This window comes from Mustela erminea, chromosome 20, assembly GCF_009829155.1.
Source record: "Mustela erminea isolate mMusErm1 chromosome 20, mMusErm1.Pri, whole genome shotgun sequence".
Classification (NCBI taxonomy): Eukaryota; Metazoa; Chordata; class Mammalia; order Carnivora; family Mustelidae; genus Mustela; species Mustela erminea.
In genome coordinates this window covers 23,006,667-23,021,565 of record NC_045633.1, presented here as the reverse complement: position 1 = coordinate 23,021,565, position 14,899 = coordinate 23,006,667, and the positions used below count along the sequence as shown (strand labels likewise).

At 51.5% G+C, this 14,899-nt stretch overlaps 2 protein-coding genes across 3 annotated transcripts in view; one reads left to right on the top strand and one right to left on the bottom strand.

Annotated features, from left to right (window-relative positions):
- GNPTG (N-acetylglucosamine-1-phosphate transferase subunit gamma) overlaps positions 1-14,899 on the top strand; it is a 36,167-nt gene that overhangs the window by 20,144 nt on the left and 1,124 nt on the right. For both annotated transcript variants that reach the window (XM_032327541.1, XM_032327539.1), the window contains exons 4-6: positions 14,471-14,525; positions 14,590-14,673; positions 14,750-14,843. In XM_032327541.1, coding sequence (XP_032183432.1) covers positions 14,471-14,525; positions 14,590-14,673; positions 14,750-14,843 — 233 coding nt within the window. The remainder of the gene's footprint in view (positions 1-14,470; positions 14,526-14,589; positions 14,674-14,749; positions 14,844-14,899) is intronic.
- The window catches only part of UNKL (unk like zinc finger), a 40,254-nt gene continuing 35,355 nt past the window's right edge, over positions 10,001-14,899 (bottom strand). The window contains exon 15 of the mRNA XM_032327527.1: positions 10,001-10,571. Coding sequence (XP_032183418.1) covers positions 10,449-10,571 — 123 coding nt within the window. The 3' untranslated portion in view covers positions 10,001-10,448. The remainder of the gene's footprint in view (positions 10,572-14,899) is intronic.

Sequence of the window (14,899 nt, the reverse complement as noted above, 5' to 3'; positions counted from 1 at the left end):
AAAAACATTAATAGCAGAAGCAAGGGGACTTGTCTGAATGGGATCATTTACTACAATAGAAACGATAGAAAAGAAATGTAATAATTTATCCGCCGGTAAATGATATCGAAGTTGTCCTGGGTAATTCGAAAGAGCTATCTGCCAGTCAAGGTTAAATTTGAATAAAGTCTGCACACAATCAATAGTTAACATTGGTAAAATAAAAAAATCAGGTTCTTTACCAGTGACATGAACAATTCGCTGGCGACCCCTAGTAATTGAGTTAACAATTCTACCTGTCCGGTAATAATATGCAGTTGGTGTAAGGCTAAATGAATCCATTCCAAAGGTCCCTGATTTTGCCATATCACTGCCAAGGGTAATTTTGATGGCATTAACAATATCAGATATATCGGTATGGTAGGATCATACTGACAAAGTTGCACTTGTGACAATTTATCATTGACTAATTGCAATGCTGTCTTAACGCTCTCAGTTAAGGTTTGAGGGGAGGAAGGAGAACTGTCTCCCTTTAGAATATCAAATAAAGGCGTCATATCATCAGCTGTTAAATGCAGAAAAGGCCTAATCCAGTTAGTATCTCCCAATAATTTTTGAAAATCATTTAAGTACATAAAGATTGTGAGATTGTGGTTTTGGTTTTTTTTAAAGATTTTATTTATTTATTTGACAGACAGAGATCAGAAGTAGGCAGAGACACAGGCAGGAGGCAGAGAGGAGGAAGCAGGCCCCCTGCCGAGCAGAAAGCCCGAAGTGGGGCTCGATCCCAGGACCCTGAGATCACAACCCGAGCCGAAGGCAGAGGATTAACCCACTGAGCCACCCAGGCACCCCTAAAGATTGTGTTCTTAAAGAAATCTTTTGAGGGCGAATTCTTTTATTCTCAATGATGTAACCTAAATATGCAAACGGTTCCATCTTCTGTACCTTTTCAGGAGCTATCGCTTAGCAGGCTCCTTATGGTTAGTATTAGGAATAGTAAAAGTGAACCGTTCACAATCCTGAGGGGCTAGAGGAATAGTAAAAAAGCAATCTTTCAGATCTAATATTATCAATGTGTATAGAAGAGGAATAGCTGACGGTGTAGGCAAACCAGGCTGAAGGGCTCCCATAGGTTTCATGGTAGCATTCACAGCTCTCAGATCCTATAACAATCTCCGGTTTCCTAACTTCTTTATCACAAATATAGGAGTATTCCAAGGGCTACAGGACTCCTTTAAATGACCCAAAAGCAGCTGCTCTGCTATCAGAGTAGCCGCTGCTGCCAGCTTTTCTGAAGATAAAGGCCACTGATCCACCCATACAGGGTCATTAGATTTCCACTCAATAGGCAGAGCATGGGGGAGTTCAGTGGCCCTGAAGAAAACCCGACTCCGCTTCTGAAGGTTGCGATTGTAAATGAAGCAGATGGGGATTTCCCTGGAAGTCTTCTCTTAAGTCCGTACTTGAAATATATCCCATTTTTTCCATAAGGGCCATTGCAACTGAATGTTGCTTAGATCTGGGGTAGGAGCTGTTGTTAAAGACATCACGTCCCCATAAATTAAGATGGATTTGTAGCACAGATGGTTGGAATACTTCTTGATGACCTTCAGCAGTGGACCAATTTAAAAAATTAGCACTTAGGAGCATAGGCTTGTCCTACACCTCTCATAGAAGTATCTGAATCTACAAGAGGCCAGTTTTTAGGCCAATGCTGGGAGGCAATTACTGAAACATGTGCTCCAGTGTCCACCAATCCTGAAAAGGCTCGACCCTGAATGAGTAAGGTCCAATAAGGTTTGTCCACAGAAATTAAATGAAACCAACAAACATCAGTAGAGCCAAAAGCTTCTGGTTCCTCGCCTGCCCTTTACCACTGGATTATTGGTTTCCAGCATAATAATTAATTAATTGGGCAATAGGAATCTGAGGTTGCAGCAAAAGTACTCCTTCTCTTAAAGTGGCCATTATTTTTTATTTCTCCTGTATAATCGTCATCTGTTACCCCAGGATGGACAGTTAATCCTTTCATAGTCCAACTAGATCTCCCTTTTGACTTTCCTTTAGGGTGGTTACCCAAATGTAACGGCAAGGTTTATCCTTGGTTTAACAGTACTGGAGGGGCGCCTGGGTGCTCAGTGGGTTAAGCCTCTGCCTTCGGCTAGGGTCATGATCTCGGGGTCCTCGGATTGAGTCCCATATCGGGCTCTTTGCTCAGCGGGGAGCCTGCTTTCCTCCTCTCTCTCTGCCCTCTGCCTGCCTCTCTGCCTACTTGTGATCTGTCAAATAAATAAAATCTTAAAAAAACAACAACAACAACACAGTACTGGGTAAGTTAGCATATCAAGGAAAAGCCTTGAGTCAAAGAGGCCTCATTTACAACTCTGGGCAGGCAAAGAGAAAAACCATTTACATTTTCTTAACAGCAGATCAGTTAATTTAAGAAAACTTTGCCCTTTTCAACAGAGAAAATGGCCTTTCTATACCGATGTATTTCCTCTTTTCTTCCTAAGACTGAGTTTTCTGGGTGTCCCTCCCATCGTAAATGATGTCTCAGACAAAAGGAGGGGGCTCTTTCAGATGCTGTCCTGCTTGCGTCCCTTGCGGAACTTAGGAGCGTCTTAGCTAAGGTCTGTCCGTATAAACCCCCGGACCAGGCTACTCGGTGGAGTCGATGACCAGTATGCTGTATGACGCCCTGCGAGACTCAGGGTGCAGCCCACTCAGACTCCGTAGCCGAAGTGGTGGAGCCATACAGACACATTCACACAGTCAGGCACTCTTCAGATTCAAACAGGTTGGACCCCCTCCCCTTAGGGTATCCCTGGCTAATGGGAGGTGATCAGTCTCCCCTTCCATTCTTTATGAATGGGTCTACTCAGACAGTGGCCCCCGGGGCTATTACAACAGAATTCAGTTAAGCACAAAAGATGTTTACCAACAGATTTCAACATAGATTTTAACAAATAACACGAGCTTATTTGACTTTAAAACTCTTTTAAGTTTCACATTTACTACTGTTAACTCAAAAGACGTTTATCCTGATTAACCCAACAAACTTAACTTAGTTCAAATATTTACTTTCCACCTGGTACCACTCCGTTTCAAATGTTTACCTGAGACACGGTGGGAAGATCTGGAGTGGGGGGTGTTAGGTTCAGGGGGCGCTCTTCTTGTTTCTCAACAGTGAAGAACAGAACAAAGTGCCAACAGAAGGCAGAGAAAAGGTTCCCAGTTCTAGAGCTCACCAGCTCCAAGAGAGGAGTGTACGCTATGCTTTCCCGCCAGCAAGGGGGGAGGGGTTAAGCAGTCCAAGTCGGGCCAGAGAAGACAGGGAAACTTCCCCGAAACAAAGAGTGTTTCGGCAGCTGCTTGGGAATATTCCTTACGGTCTCCGTCTCGAGTTAGACTAACCCCAGTTGGCTCCGGTTATAGCCATTGACACGGGAAATGAGTAAAGGAGAAGACCCCACATCTATTAGGAGAAACAAAGAGAAATAAAGTCAGAGTCCCCTTGGCTAGGGATGGTCCAGCAAATAACTCAGGAGAAATACCTGCACCAAGATGTTCATACTCATTCTCCAATTCCTCTATGGCCAAATTACAAAGAGAATCACAAGAAGCTATAGAGGTTAATTCTCCAGAATGTTGCTGATCTAAAGTCTCTCGAATATCTTCCCAAACTTTCATAGTTCCTTCAGGGCAAGAAATGGTCCTCTAACTTTCAACTGATTTTTAATCTCTTGCCCTACTTTCTGCCAAATTTGCAAGTTTACCATTCCTCCTTTAGGAAACCAAGGACAAAGATCAGACTCCACACCAAAAAATTTCTGCAAAACCTTCTTTGAATACCTAGACCCCTTCTGCTTTTAAGAGGGCCTGCAATACCGTAACAAAAAGATCCTCCTGTTGCACAGGATGAGACCGCCCCGTATTGTTTTACTCCTGCCTTCACCCGCTGGCCCAGGCTCCTCTTATTGAAATCCGTACACTTACTTGTACCCACGCACTCCCATGAAATGTCCCACGGTCCCTGTTTGGGTGCCACTTGTCGCGGCCAGCGCGACGAATCGACCAGGGTAACCGTGGGGGCTAAGAGGATGATGAAAAAAAGTTAAGAGACAAAGTGATGGGGGCAGGAGGGACACTGAAGAGGATGTCCAACAGTGCCAAATTTATTCCACGTCTTACAAGCATTTATAAAGCAAACCAGAATAGGAGGAGCATTACATCGGTACCTAGTCAGATGACCGCAAGTTCCTGTAACAAGTTTATATGAACTACAAGCAAACCTCGTGAGCCCAGGTAGTTTCGGCTAAAGCCATTAGCAAGACAGTCAAACAGGGAGTGGATCATGGGAGGTACAGAACAACGAGGATTAACTAAGAACTCAGGACTCTGGCCACATTGTTCCCTACTGCCGGGATAGTGTGTGGGAAGTCACGTAGGCGAGCGCACGACACATAGCACAGACCCTTTCTCAGTGCAGTCAACTTTCCCATCCTTAACCTCGTCAAGGTGTCCGGACTTTGAAGGAGACACAAGTCAGGGCCTGGTTTGGTCCTCGACTCCAGTCGTGCATCCTTATATGCTTGCAAGTTGGGAGTGGGTCAGGGATGGCGTAAGGCTCTGAGGAGTTTTGGAAGCAAGATTTCCAGGACCTCGAGGGGCTGGCTGTTGTTGGGAAAAAGGTTTTTCATCCCTGGTAATAAAACCTGTGTCCGGAGACCCTTCAGATGTGTGTCAGTGGGCCATATGCTCGGGGGGTGACTGCCAACGCAGATCTTTGGAGGGTTTAGAGATAGTTTCCAAAGGAATTGGTAAAGCAGACTTCAGGATCCTGGTTGGGGGTAGGGGTCGGTCAGGCTAGGATTGCCCTTTGCCCTTAGCAGAGCCTTAAGGGGGAGGCAGTTGAGTCCCTAGAGGAATGTCATGCTGCTTGCTTCTAGGGCCTGTGAGTGGGTAGGAAATTCAGTAATTTTTCTTCTGCTTCTGTTTCCCACATCACATAGTTTGGCTATTGTGGACATCTCTGCTATAAACATTCTGGTGCACGTGCCCCTTCGGGTCACTACTTTTTTATCTTTAGGGTAAATATCCAGTAGTGCGATTGCTGGGTCGTAGGGCAGCTCTGTTTTCAACTTTTTGAGGAAGCTCCGTGCTGTTTTACAGAGTGGCCGCACCAGCTTGCGTTCCCCACAACAGGGTAGGAGGGTTCCCCTTTCTCCGCATCCTCTCCAGCACCTGTTGTTTCCTGACTTGTTAATTTTAGCCATTCTGACTGGTGTGTGGTGGGATCTCATTGTGGGTTTGATTTGTATTTCCCTGAGGCCGAGTGATGTAGAGCACTTTTTCATGTGTCTGTGGGCCATCTGGATGTCTTCTTTGCAGAAATGTCTGTTCGTGTTTTTGGCCATTTCTTGATTGGATTATTTGTTCTTTGGGTGTTGATTTTGGTAAGTTCTTTATAGATTTTGGATACTAGCCCTTTATCTGATATGTCATTTGCAGATATTTTCTCCCATTCTGTCAGTTGTCTTTTGGTTTTGTTGACTGTCTCTTTTGCTGTGCAGAAGCTTTTGATCCTGATGAAGTCCAAGTAGTTCATTTTTGCCCTTGCTTCCCTTGCCTTTGGCGATGTTTCTGGGAAGACGTTGCTGCGGCTGGGGTCCAAGAGGTTGCTGCCTGTGTTCTCCTCAAGGATTTGGATGGATTCCTGTCTCACGCTGAGGTCCTTCATCCATTTTGAGTCTCTTTTTTGTGTGTGGTGTAAGGACATGGTCCAGTTTTGTTCTTCTGCATGTGGCTGTCCCGTTTTCCCAACACTATTTGTTGAAGAGACTTTTTTCCACTGAACATCCTTTCCTGCTTTGTTGAAGATTAGTTGACCATAGAGTTGAGGGTCCATTTCAGGGCTCTCTATCCTGTTCCATTGATCTGTGTGTCTGTTTTTGTGCCAGTACCGTGCTGTCTTGATGATGACAGCTTTGTAATAGAGCTTGAGGGCTGAAGTGTGATGCCGCTAACTTTGGCTTTCTTTTGCAACATTCAATATTTGGGGTCTTTTCTGGTTCCATAATACGTTTTAGGATTATTTGTTCCGTATCTTTGAAAAACATTGATGGTGTTTTGATAGGGATTGCGTTAAATGTGTAGATTGGTTTAGGTAGCATAGATATCTTCACAATATTTGTCCTTCCAATCCATGAGCATGGAATGTTTTTCCATTTCTTTGTGTGTCTTCCTCAATTTCTTTCATGAGTACTTTATAGTTTTCTGAGTAGAGATTCTTTGCCTCTATTTTTAAGAAGATTTTATTTTTATTTATTTGACAGACAGAGATCACAAGTAGGCAGAGACGCAGGCAGAGAGAGCAGGGGAAGCAGGGTCCCTGCTGAGCAGAGAGCCTGATGCCGGGCTTGATCTCAGGACCCTGAGATCATGACCTAAGCTGAAGGCAGAGGCTTAACCCACTGAGCCACTCAGGAGCTCCTCCCTCTTTGCCTCTTTGGTTAGGCTTATTCCTAGATATCTTATGGTTTGGGGTGCAACTGTAAATGGGATCAACTCCTTAATTTCTTTTTCTTCTGTCTTGCTGTTGGTATATAGAAGTGCAACTGACTTCTGTGCATTGATTTTATATCCTGACACTTTACTGAATTCCTGTACAAGTTCTAGCAGATTTGGAGTGCAGTCTTTTGGGTTTTCCACATAGAGTATCATATCATCTGCAAAGAGTGAGAGTTTGACTCTTGCTTTGCTAATTTGGATGCCTTTCATTTCTTTTTGTTGTCTGATTGCTGAGGCTGGGACTTCTACTACTGTGTTGAACAGCAGTGGTGATAATGGACATCCCTGCCATGTTCTTGACCTTAGAGGAAAAAGCTGTCAGTTTTTCCCCATTGAGAATGATATTGCTGTGGGTTTTTCATAGATGGCTGTGATGATCTTGAGGTATGTACCCTCCATCTCTACACTGTGAAGAATTTTGATCAGGAAGGGATGCTGTACTTTGTCACATGCTTTTTCAGCACCTATTGAGAGTATCATGTGGTTCTTGTTCTTTCTTTTATAAATGTATTGTATCACATTGATCGATTTGCAGATGTTGAACCAACCTTGCAGCCCTGGAATAAATCCCATTTGGTCGTGGTGAATAATCCTTTTAATGTCCTGCTGGATCCTACTGGCTAGTATTTTGGTGAGAATTTTCGCATCTGTGTTCGTCAAGGATATTGGTCTGTAATTCTCTTTTTGATGGAGTCTTTGTCTGGTTTGGGGATCAGGGTATTCTGTACTCATAAAATGAGTTTTGAAGTTTCCTTCCATTTCTGTTTTTTGGAACAGTTTCAGAACAGATATTCATTATCCTTTAAATGTTTGGTAGAATTCCCCTGGGAAGCCGTCTGGCCCTGGGCTCTTGTTTGTTGGGAGGTTTTTGATGACTGCTTCAATCTCCTTACTGGTTATGGGTCTGTTCAGGTTTTCTATTTCTTCCTGGTTCAGTCGTGGTAGTTTATAGTCTCTAGGAATGCATCTATTTCTTCTAGATTGTCAGGTTTGCTGGCGTACGGTTGCTCATAATATGTTCTTTTTATTTATTTAATTAATTAATTAATTAATTAATTTATTTATAATTTATTTGACAGAGATCACAAGTAGGCAGAGAGGCAGGCAGAGAGAGAGGAAGGAAAGCAGGTTCCCTGCTGAGCAGAGAGCCCGATGCATCCCAGGACCCTGGGATCATGACCTGAGCCAAAGGCAGAGGCTTTAACCCACCGAGCCACCCAGGCGCCCCCATCATAAGTATTTTTAACATCTTTTTTCCCCAACTGAAAAAACAGAGTGGACAGCATAAACATGGTTTAGTAGATTACATTCAGGGCTTGGGGAAAATGACCAGCTAAGCACTCCCTGCTCATCAGGGAGTCTGCTTCTCTCTCTCCCTCTGCTCACCCCACATTTGCGTTTTCTTGCAAATAAATAAAATATTTTTTTAAATTACCCCCCAAAAATATAAAGGCTTTCAAAACAGCTGTAAAGGTTGAATTTTAAATTATTCTGTGATTTTTAAACGGGCCTCATTGGTTTGCAATGTACCGGAGGTCAAGCTGTTTTTCTGCAGAGCCTGAGACGTGTAGGGCGCACAGAAGTTACGTCTCCGGCTGCTTCCACCTCACGGGAATGTTCCTTCAGAAAGCAAAACTAATCTTCGCTGGCCTGATTTATGAGGTTTTTAGTGTGGTTGTTTACAAAGATGTAAAAAGAAGGACCGAGAACACTGCCAGGTTCTTGGGTGGCGCTCTGCTGCTGGGGGCGCAGGGATCTGTGGGGCGCCCGCCCGGGCTGAGTGCGTCCTGGCTCTTCAGAAGGCCTGGAGACAGTTTCTTCAGGACTGTCCCCGTTTCCCGAATATTTATTTTCAGACCAAGCGCCGACATGACTGCACAGGCGCGCTCTCTGCAGGTGTTGGGAGGACATGGCCCGGAGCCTTGCGGGGGGTGGGGGAGAGGCCCCGGCGCTACCCCTCGTCTGTTCTCTGCGGGGCGGCCGCGGCCGCACTGCTCTCCTTCTCTCGGAGGCTCTCAGTGAGGTTTTCTCACCAGAGCTAGTCTTTGCTGAGAGACGGCTCACGTCTGGAATAATCCGTTGCAGACTGAAGGGTTCAGATGTGTGACGACGCGCACGTGTGACAGTGGCACTGGGTGGTTGTGTGGCGCACACAGTTTCCTACAGAATATTTGGTGGCTTAGTTTTGCGGACCGAAGACAGACGTTCCCTGTTCCCCGTCTCCCGCCGACGTGTGCGTCCCTCAGTGCGAACCGCGGCTTCCCGCTCGGGAGTCCGAGGCTGGCTCTAGGGAAGGCAGGCAGGGGCTGTCAGGGCTCCCGGCTGACCTGAACTGACCCCGAGCCACCCAGTGAGTGGTGCGGGGAATGCGGCCTTGGGTAAACCTCATCTGTTTATTAAGCTTCACTACTTTTAAAAAAAAAAAAAAATTATTTATTATTTATTTGACAGAGACACAGCGGGAAAGGGAGCACAAACAGGGGGAGTGGGAGAGGGAGAAGCAGCTTCCAGCTGAGCAGGGAGCCTGATGCAGGGCTCAATCCCAGGACCCCGGGATCATGACCTGAGCCAAAGGCAGACGCCCAACGACTGAGTCACCCAGGCGCCCCTAAGCTTCACTTTTTAAAAGCCTCTAGTATTTCTTCCAAAACAAACCCTTTCACTTGAAAATCTTGGGTTTTATGAAAATAACGTAGTGTGAGGATTTTCTCTAAGGGAATGATTAAGGTCAAAACTCGAAAGGTCAGAGACCTGGGAGAGGGCCAGTGGTTCTCGGACCGCCTGTCGTTTAAAACATCAAGGGGAACCGAGCACAACGATCGTAGCGGCTACGTGACGCAGGCTCTGGTCTCTCGCCGAACTCGGAGAAACCATCTGGAGCACATGAGGCACAGACCAGAGTTGAGGACCATTCTGTGAGGAAATTTCCCTCCGTTCAGTGATACGGGATCTCCTCCAGCAACTAAATCAGAATGTTAAAAGGGAAAGTAAGTTAATCAAGGATTCAAAAGAGCAAAAGGCAGCGACACGGGCTCAGGCATCCAGGCCGAGCACGGGGCACTCGGGACCGGTCATGGTGGGTGGCGGGTCCCACGGGACTCCGTGTGATGCGGCACCCAGAGTTCTCCTGCGGATTTCCGTTTCCCAGAACGTGAGCTTCAACCCTGGTCTTCAGAATGCAAGACCGAGAGTGACCAGCTGTTTGCCCCGACCGCACTGGGCCCAGGGCTCTGATGTCCTCGGGGAGCAGGGGGAGAACCACCGCTAGCGTGGGGCGGGGACACCCCTGTGCGGGCATCTGTCTCTGTCTCTTCCGGCGGGGAGCAGCGGGGACATATCGGAGACCTCAGTGTCCTCCAGGCAAGACCGTGCACAGTTAGCCAACAGCCGTCGCCCAGACGCAACGAAACTGCTCATTTTGTATTTGCTTTTTTTTGTATTTGCTCGTTTTGTATTTGCCATACCCAGCGTCGGGACCCTGAAACCAAGAGTCGCGTGCTTCTCCAACTGAACCAGTGAGGGGGCCCCCCGGTTTCACTTCTGACCCCTTAGAGCTGAGGTGTTCGAGAAGGAGCGCTACCACCTTGCTCTCAAGCCCAGGCAGGTTTCTCAGAAGCCTCCTGCCCGCTCCACTGGCTCTAGCCCACCACAGCTCTGCAGCAGAAAACGAGGCTTTTCTCCTCCACAGTCTGATCGCAGCGTTTCTGTGACGTCGCTTGCCCGCTTTGTGCTGTGTAGCGACAGCTGGAACGAGAAGCGGACCGAGACGGTCTCCGGTCTCCGCTGGCGCAGGGAGGGAGCGCGGGGGCCGCCAGCGGGCCGGGAGGTCTGCACACACAGCCTGCGCGGGACACGGCAGCCAGGCGCCCCTGTCTGGTTCTTCCCGCTCAGTTCTGTCAAGGATGTGTGTCCTCGCGCTCACGAAGTGGAAGGGCTGATCCTGCCCCACCGGCAGCGCATTTTCTCGCAGGGACGCTGTCTGCGCCGGGCCCGGGGCTGCTGTCCTTCCCGGGGGCCGCCTGCAGAGGGAGATGCTGGGGGCTCTTCCCTGGGGCCCGCTGCCCTGTTGCCCCGACATCCCAGCTGCTGGGTCACCCCTGTCACCGGGGCCCATGACCCTGGGTAGGCTCGTCTAGGCCCAGGCCCCGCGGTGGGGCCACATGCATTGCAGAGTGCCCTGCGGGAGGGGCGGCCTGGCGACAGCCGCCTCCAACACAGCATAGACTTCTGTGCTGCCTTTTTAATAATAATTTGAGGTTGTTTATTTTTTAAAAGATTTTATTTATTTATTTGACAGATCACAAGTAGGCAGAGAGGCAGGCAGAGAGAGAAGAGGAAACAGGCTCCCCGCTGAGCAGAGAGTCCGGTGCGGGGCTTGATCCCAGGACCCTGGGATCATGACCTGAGCCGAAGGCAGCAGCTTAACCCACTGAGCCACCCAGGTGCCCCAAGGTTGTGTTTTTTAAAGACTGTATTTATTTGTCAGAGAGAGAGGGCACAAGCAGGGGGAGCAGCAGAGGGGAAGCAGCTCCGGTAGAGGAGGGAGCCCGACGCGGCACTCGATCCAGGACCCCGGGATCATGACCTGAGCCGAAGGCAGTTGCTTCAGTGACCGAGCCACCCTGGCGCCCCTCTTGGCTTCTTCCTACACAGATGAGGATGTCCACGCTCTCACAGCCGTGACTATGAACTCCTGACGTGTGTGCTCTCAGCTCAGCGAGAGGGACCTCCCATGAGGTCACGCTCCCCGCCGCACATAGCTGGGCTCCGCTGATTCGAGCTGTGGACTCACAGTCGTGTGTTAACTCGGGCCACGCGGCCGCACTCGTGCATTCTCACGGGACACCGTGGGCAGGTGCGCACAGACCGCCCAACCCGCCAGCAAGAGGCCTGTCTGTGGGTCCTCTGTGAGCTGGGGGGAAAGCAGATCAAGAACGTGCTGGTGGCTGCGGCGTGCAGTGCTTGGGCCAGCGTCTGTGCGACCGCGGAGCACCGGCCCGGCGTGCTCCTCCAGATCCCGACCCCGGCCTGCGGTCCTCCCGTGCAGCGCGAGCGAGCACTGCCATCCCAACACGGGGCCGTGGCTCCCCGGGCGAGGTCTGGAGCTGCTTCAGAGAACCTCCTCAGTCCTTGGCGCATTTCCGGCGAGGTTGCCGGTTCAGCTCTGTGTGTCCTGGCGGTGTGCACTGCACCTGTCTCCTTGCTGCCCATGGGCGTCTCTCTCACTGTGGACGCGCCCCCGAGGCACGCGAATCCTAAAATCCCAAGGCCGGCTCTTCAGTGTCGTTCCTCAGAGTTCGTCTGGGGTTAGAGCCCACGGAGTCACTGGGGATGCCGGTGTCATAAGGCTTCCCCTCTGCTTTTCTACTAAGCTTTAGGCTTAGCCTCAAACCCATTCAGAGTTCCGCAGTACGTGGTGTAAAGGAAGGTTCTGTGTCATCCTGCGTCCGCTTTCCTCTCCCGGCACCGCTTACTGAGAAGACGGCCCTTTCCCCACTGAGTGAGCCTGACGTCAGGGCGTGGGGACGGACGTCCGGGACTGCGGGCTCCCAGCTGTCCCTGCCTGTGTCCCAGCGCCCTGAGGTGTTTCTCTGCAGCCCCGCAGCACAGTTGGGAACCAGGGATTGAGTTTTTCCATTTCATTCTTTTACTGTAAGATAGTTCTGGCTCTTTGGGGTCCTTTAGATTCCATTTTATGATGGGTTTTCCCATTTCTGCAAAGAAACATTACTGAATTTGGTACAGGTCGAATCACATCATTTTGGGCATTTGTCATATTTTAGGATTGAGGTTTCCTTCCCGCAAACACAGACTTCTGTCCGTGTGTCTCTGGTCACGTCCGTGGGGTCCGCGGTCTGCGTCCTCCACCTTCCCGGCGCTCTGCCACGCGGAACTGCGTGACGTGCTTCCTGGATGGTTAGTGGAGGGAAACACTCCGGCGTCCGCAGTGTTGTGTCCTGCGACATCGTGAACGGGCTTGGGGACTCCGTCGTGGCCACGTCACTGTATTTCTTCTTTTCCAGTTCGGATGCCTTTTCTTTCTCTGGTGCCCGACTGCTCCGGTGGAAATGGGCACGCGGGGCTGGAGCGGGCAGGACTGCACGGAGCTAAGAGGCAGCGCGGGGGTCTCGTGCCGTGTGTCTCCGGCAGGACGCGTGCTGTGGGGTCCGCCTAGGTGGCCTCTGTTGTGGTGCCTTCTTGCTCTTCCATGCTTGCGGCTGCTGTGTCGTCCCCGCGCTACCCCGGCGGCTGGAGGTGCGGGCACCCCTGCTGTGGACGAGCCCCCGGGATGGAGCATGGCCCCCGGCCTGCTGTCGGAGGACATCGGCGGTGTTTTCGGCGAGGGCTCTCCACACTCGTGCTCATCGTAGATTTCCGTGACTTTGGTGCTGCAGTGATGCTGGCCCTGGAGGCTCTGGGGACGCGTGGGGAGGACAGAGCGGCTGTATCTCCAGGATCGTGTGCATGTCACACGGGTTGGCTGCTGGGTCGGCTGCCAGCGGGTGCTTCTCCCAGCATCTCATGTCTGCAGACCCGGTCGTGTCCCCTCCATCCCGCCCGACTGGAGGAGCCGCGGCAGTGGGCTGGCAGTCCGGCTGAAAGCCGTGAAGTCTGCTGGGCTCTTTGAAGAACCAGTGTCGCGTTTGCCAGCTTCTCTCCGGCCTCTGCCCCGTCTGTCTCTCCTGTCACTAGCGTGCGTCTAGCGAGCCCCCGGTCTAGTCTACGATGCCGTGAAGACACGGGCTCTGCTTGTGGCCCGAGTTGGAGCCGCACCCGTGAGCGCTGGAGGCCTGTGGTCCAGGCTTTGTGTCAGGGCTTTCCGATTTCCCTTGTGACTTCCCCTGTGGGCCGCGGTGGAGGCGGCTTTCCAGAGCTCTTTGAGCTCCATCTGCCCGGGCCGTGGCTGGAGCATCCGCATCTCCGACGATTCCCGCACAGGGCCTTCCCCACAGCCAGTGCGGCCCTCGGGACGCACGGGAGAGCACGGCCTCCCCGGAATGGCCCGGCCTGGCCCGGCGGCCTCTCTGTTCCTCGTTGCTCTGTTGACATTTTCTTCCAGGTGACAGGCTCGATGTCACTCCTCTTCCACGTGTGCCTCTCCCTCGTCTGTCTTCTCTGGAAACTGTAGGGATTAAGGACCTCGGACACCATTAAGTTCTGAGTTTTCCTTTATGCCCTACACTACTTGGGTTGGCTCCGCCCTCCCTCAGCCAGCAGAGGCCGGTGCCGATGTGTCTGTGAGTGACCATCACGGGACCCTGTCGGCCGTGCATTCACGCGTCCCAGAGAGGCGCACAGACCTCGTTCCATCTGGAGGGGCGCCCCGGGCCGTTGTCACTCCGTCCCCATCGGGGAGGGGTGTTCCAGACGCACCACCGCCGCCTTCCACGGGGCTGTGCGGTTGGGGTCAGACCCTTGCCCACCCGTGCTGCGGGATTCACGGCTTCTCTCCAGCTGTGCCCGGGGCTTGCCGCGGCCATTTGCTGGCGCTCCGTGCACTCACCGGCCCATCCTGCAAACCCCTTACTGGCCTCTGGCTCCAGCGTGCCTCTCCGGGCGCCTTCCTCTAGTGTCGGTCTTTGTCCTCCCGTTCTTGAAGCTTATCTAAGACTGTTTGGAAGTCTCCTAAGTCCAGCGTCTGGCTGCTCCCGGGAGGGTTCTGTCCCTCTTCCCTTGGGTGTGGCCATGCTGTCCTGGCGTGTCCCGTGTGAATCGGGACACCTGGGCGGGCGCTGGGTGCAGAACTGGGTCCGTGCTTGGTCATCGGCCCCCTCTGTGCTCCAGAGCCTCCAACAAGGCCGGGTCCCCTGGCTTCTGGCTCTTTGTCCAGCACCCACGCTCCCATTCCCGGGGCCACTCATCCCGCGGACGCACCCGCCCGCCCCACACCGCACTCAGCCGGTCTGCTCTCTTCCAGGGCCCGCGCACCTCTCCAGGCTTTCCGGCAAGTGCTTCAGCCTGCTGGAGTCCACGTGAGTGAGCTGGGTGCCGGCGGGGGCGGCTGCAGGGACCCCCCTGACGCGCCTGTGCCCCCAGGTACAAGTACGAGTTCTGCCCGTTCCACAATGTGACGCAGCACGAGCAGACCTTCCGCTGGAACGCCTACAGCGGGATCCTGGGGTGAGCAGGGGGCCCCGGGCCCCGGGCTGGCGTCCCCCCACTCCCGCCCTGCCTCACGCGCTCCGTTCGCCCTCAGCATCTGGCATGAGTGGGAAATCGTCAACAGCACCTTCCGGGCCATGTGGATGCGCGACGGCGACTCGTGCCGCACCCGGAGCCGGCAGAGCAAGGTGGGACCGTGGGGAAGGGTCCGAGGGCATGGGTACTGGCCCCCCCCCCCAGCCTA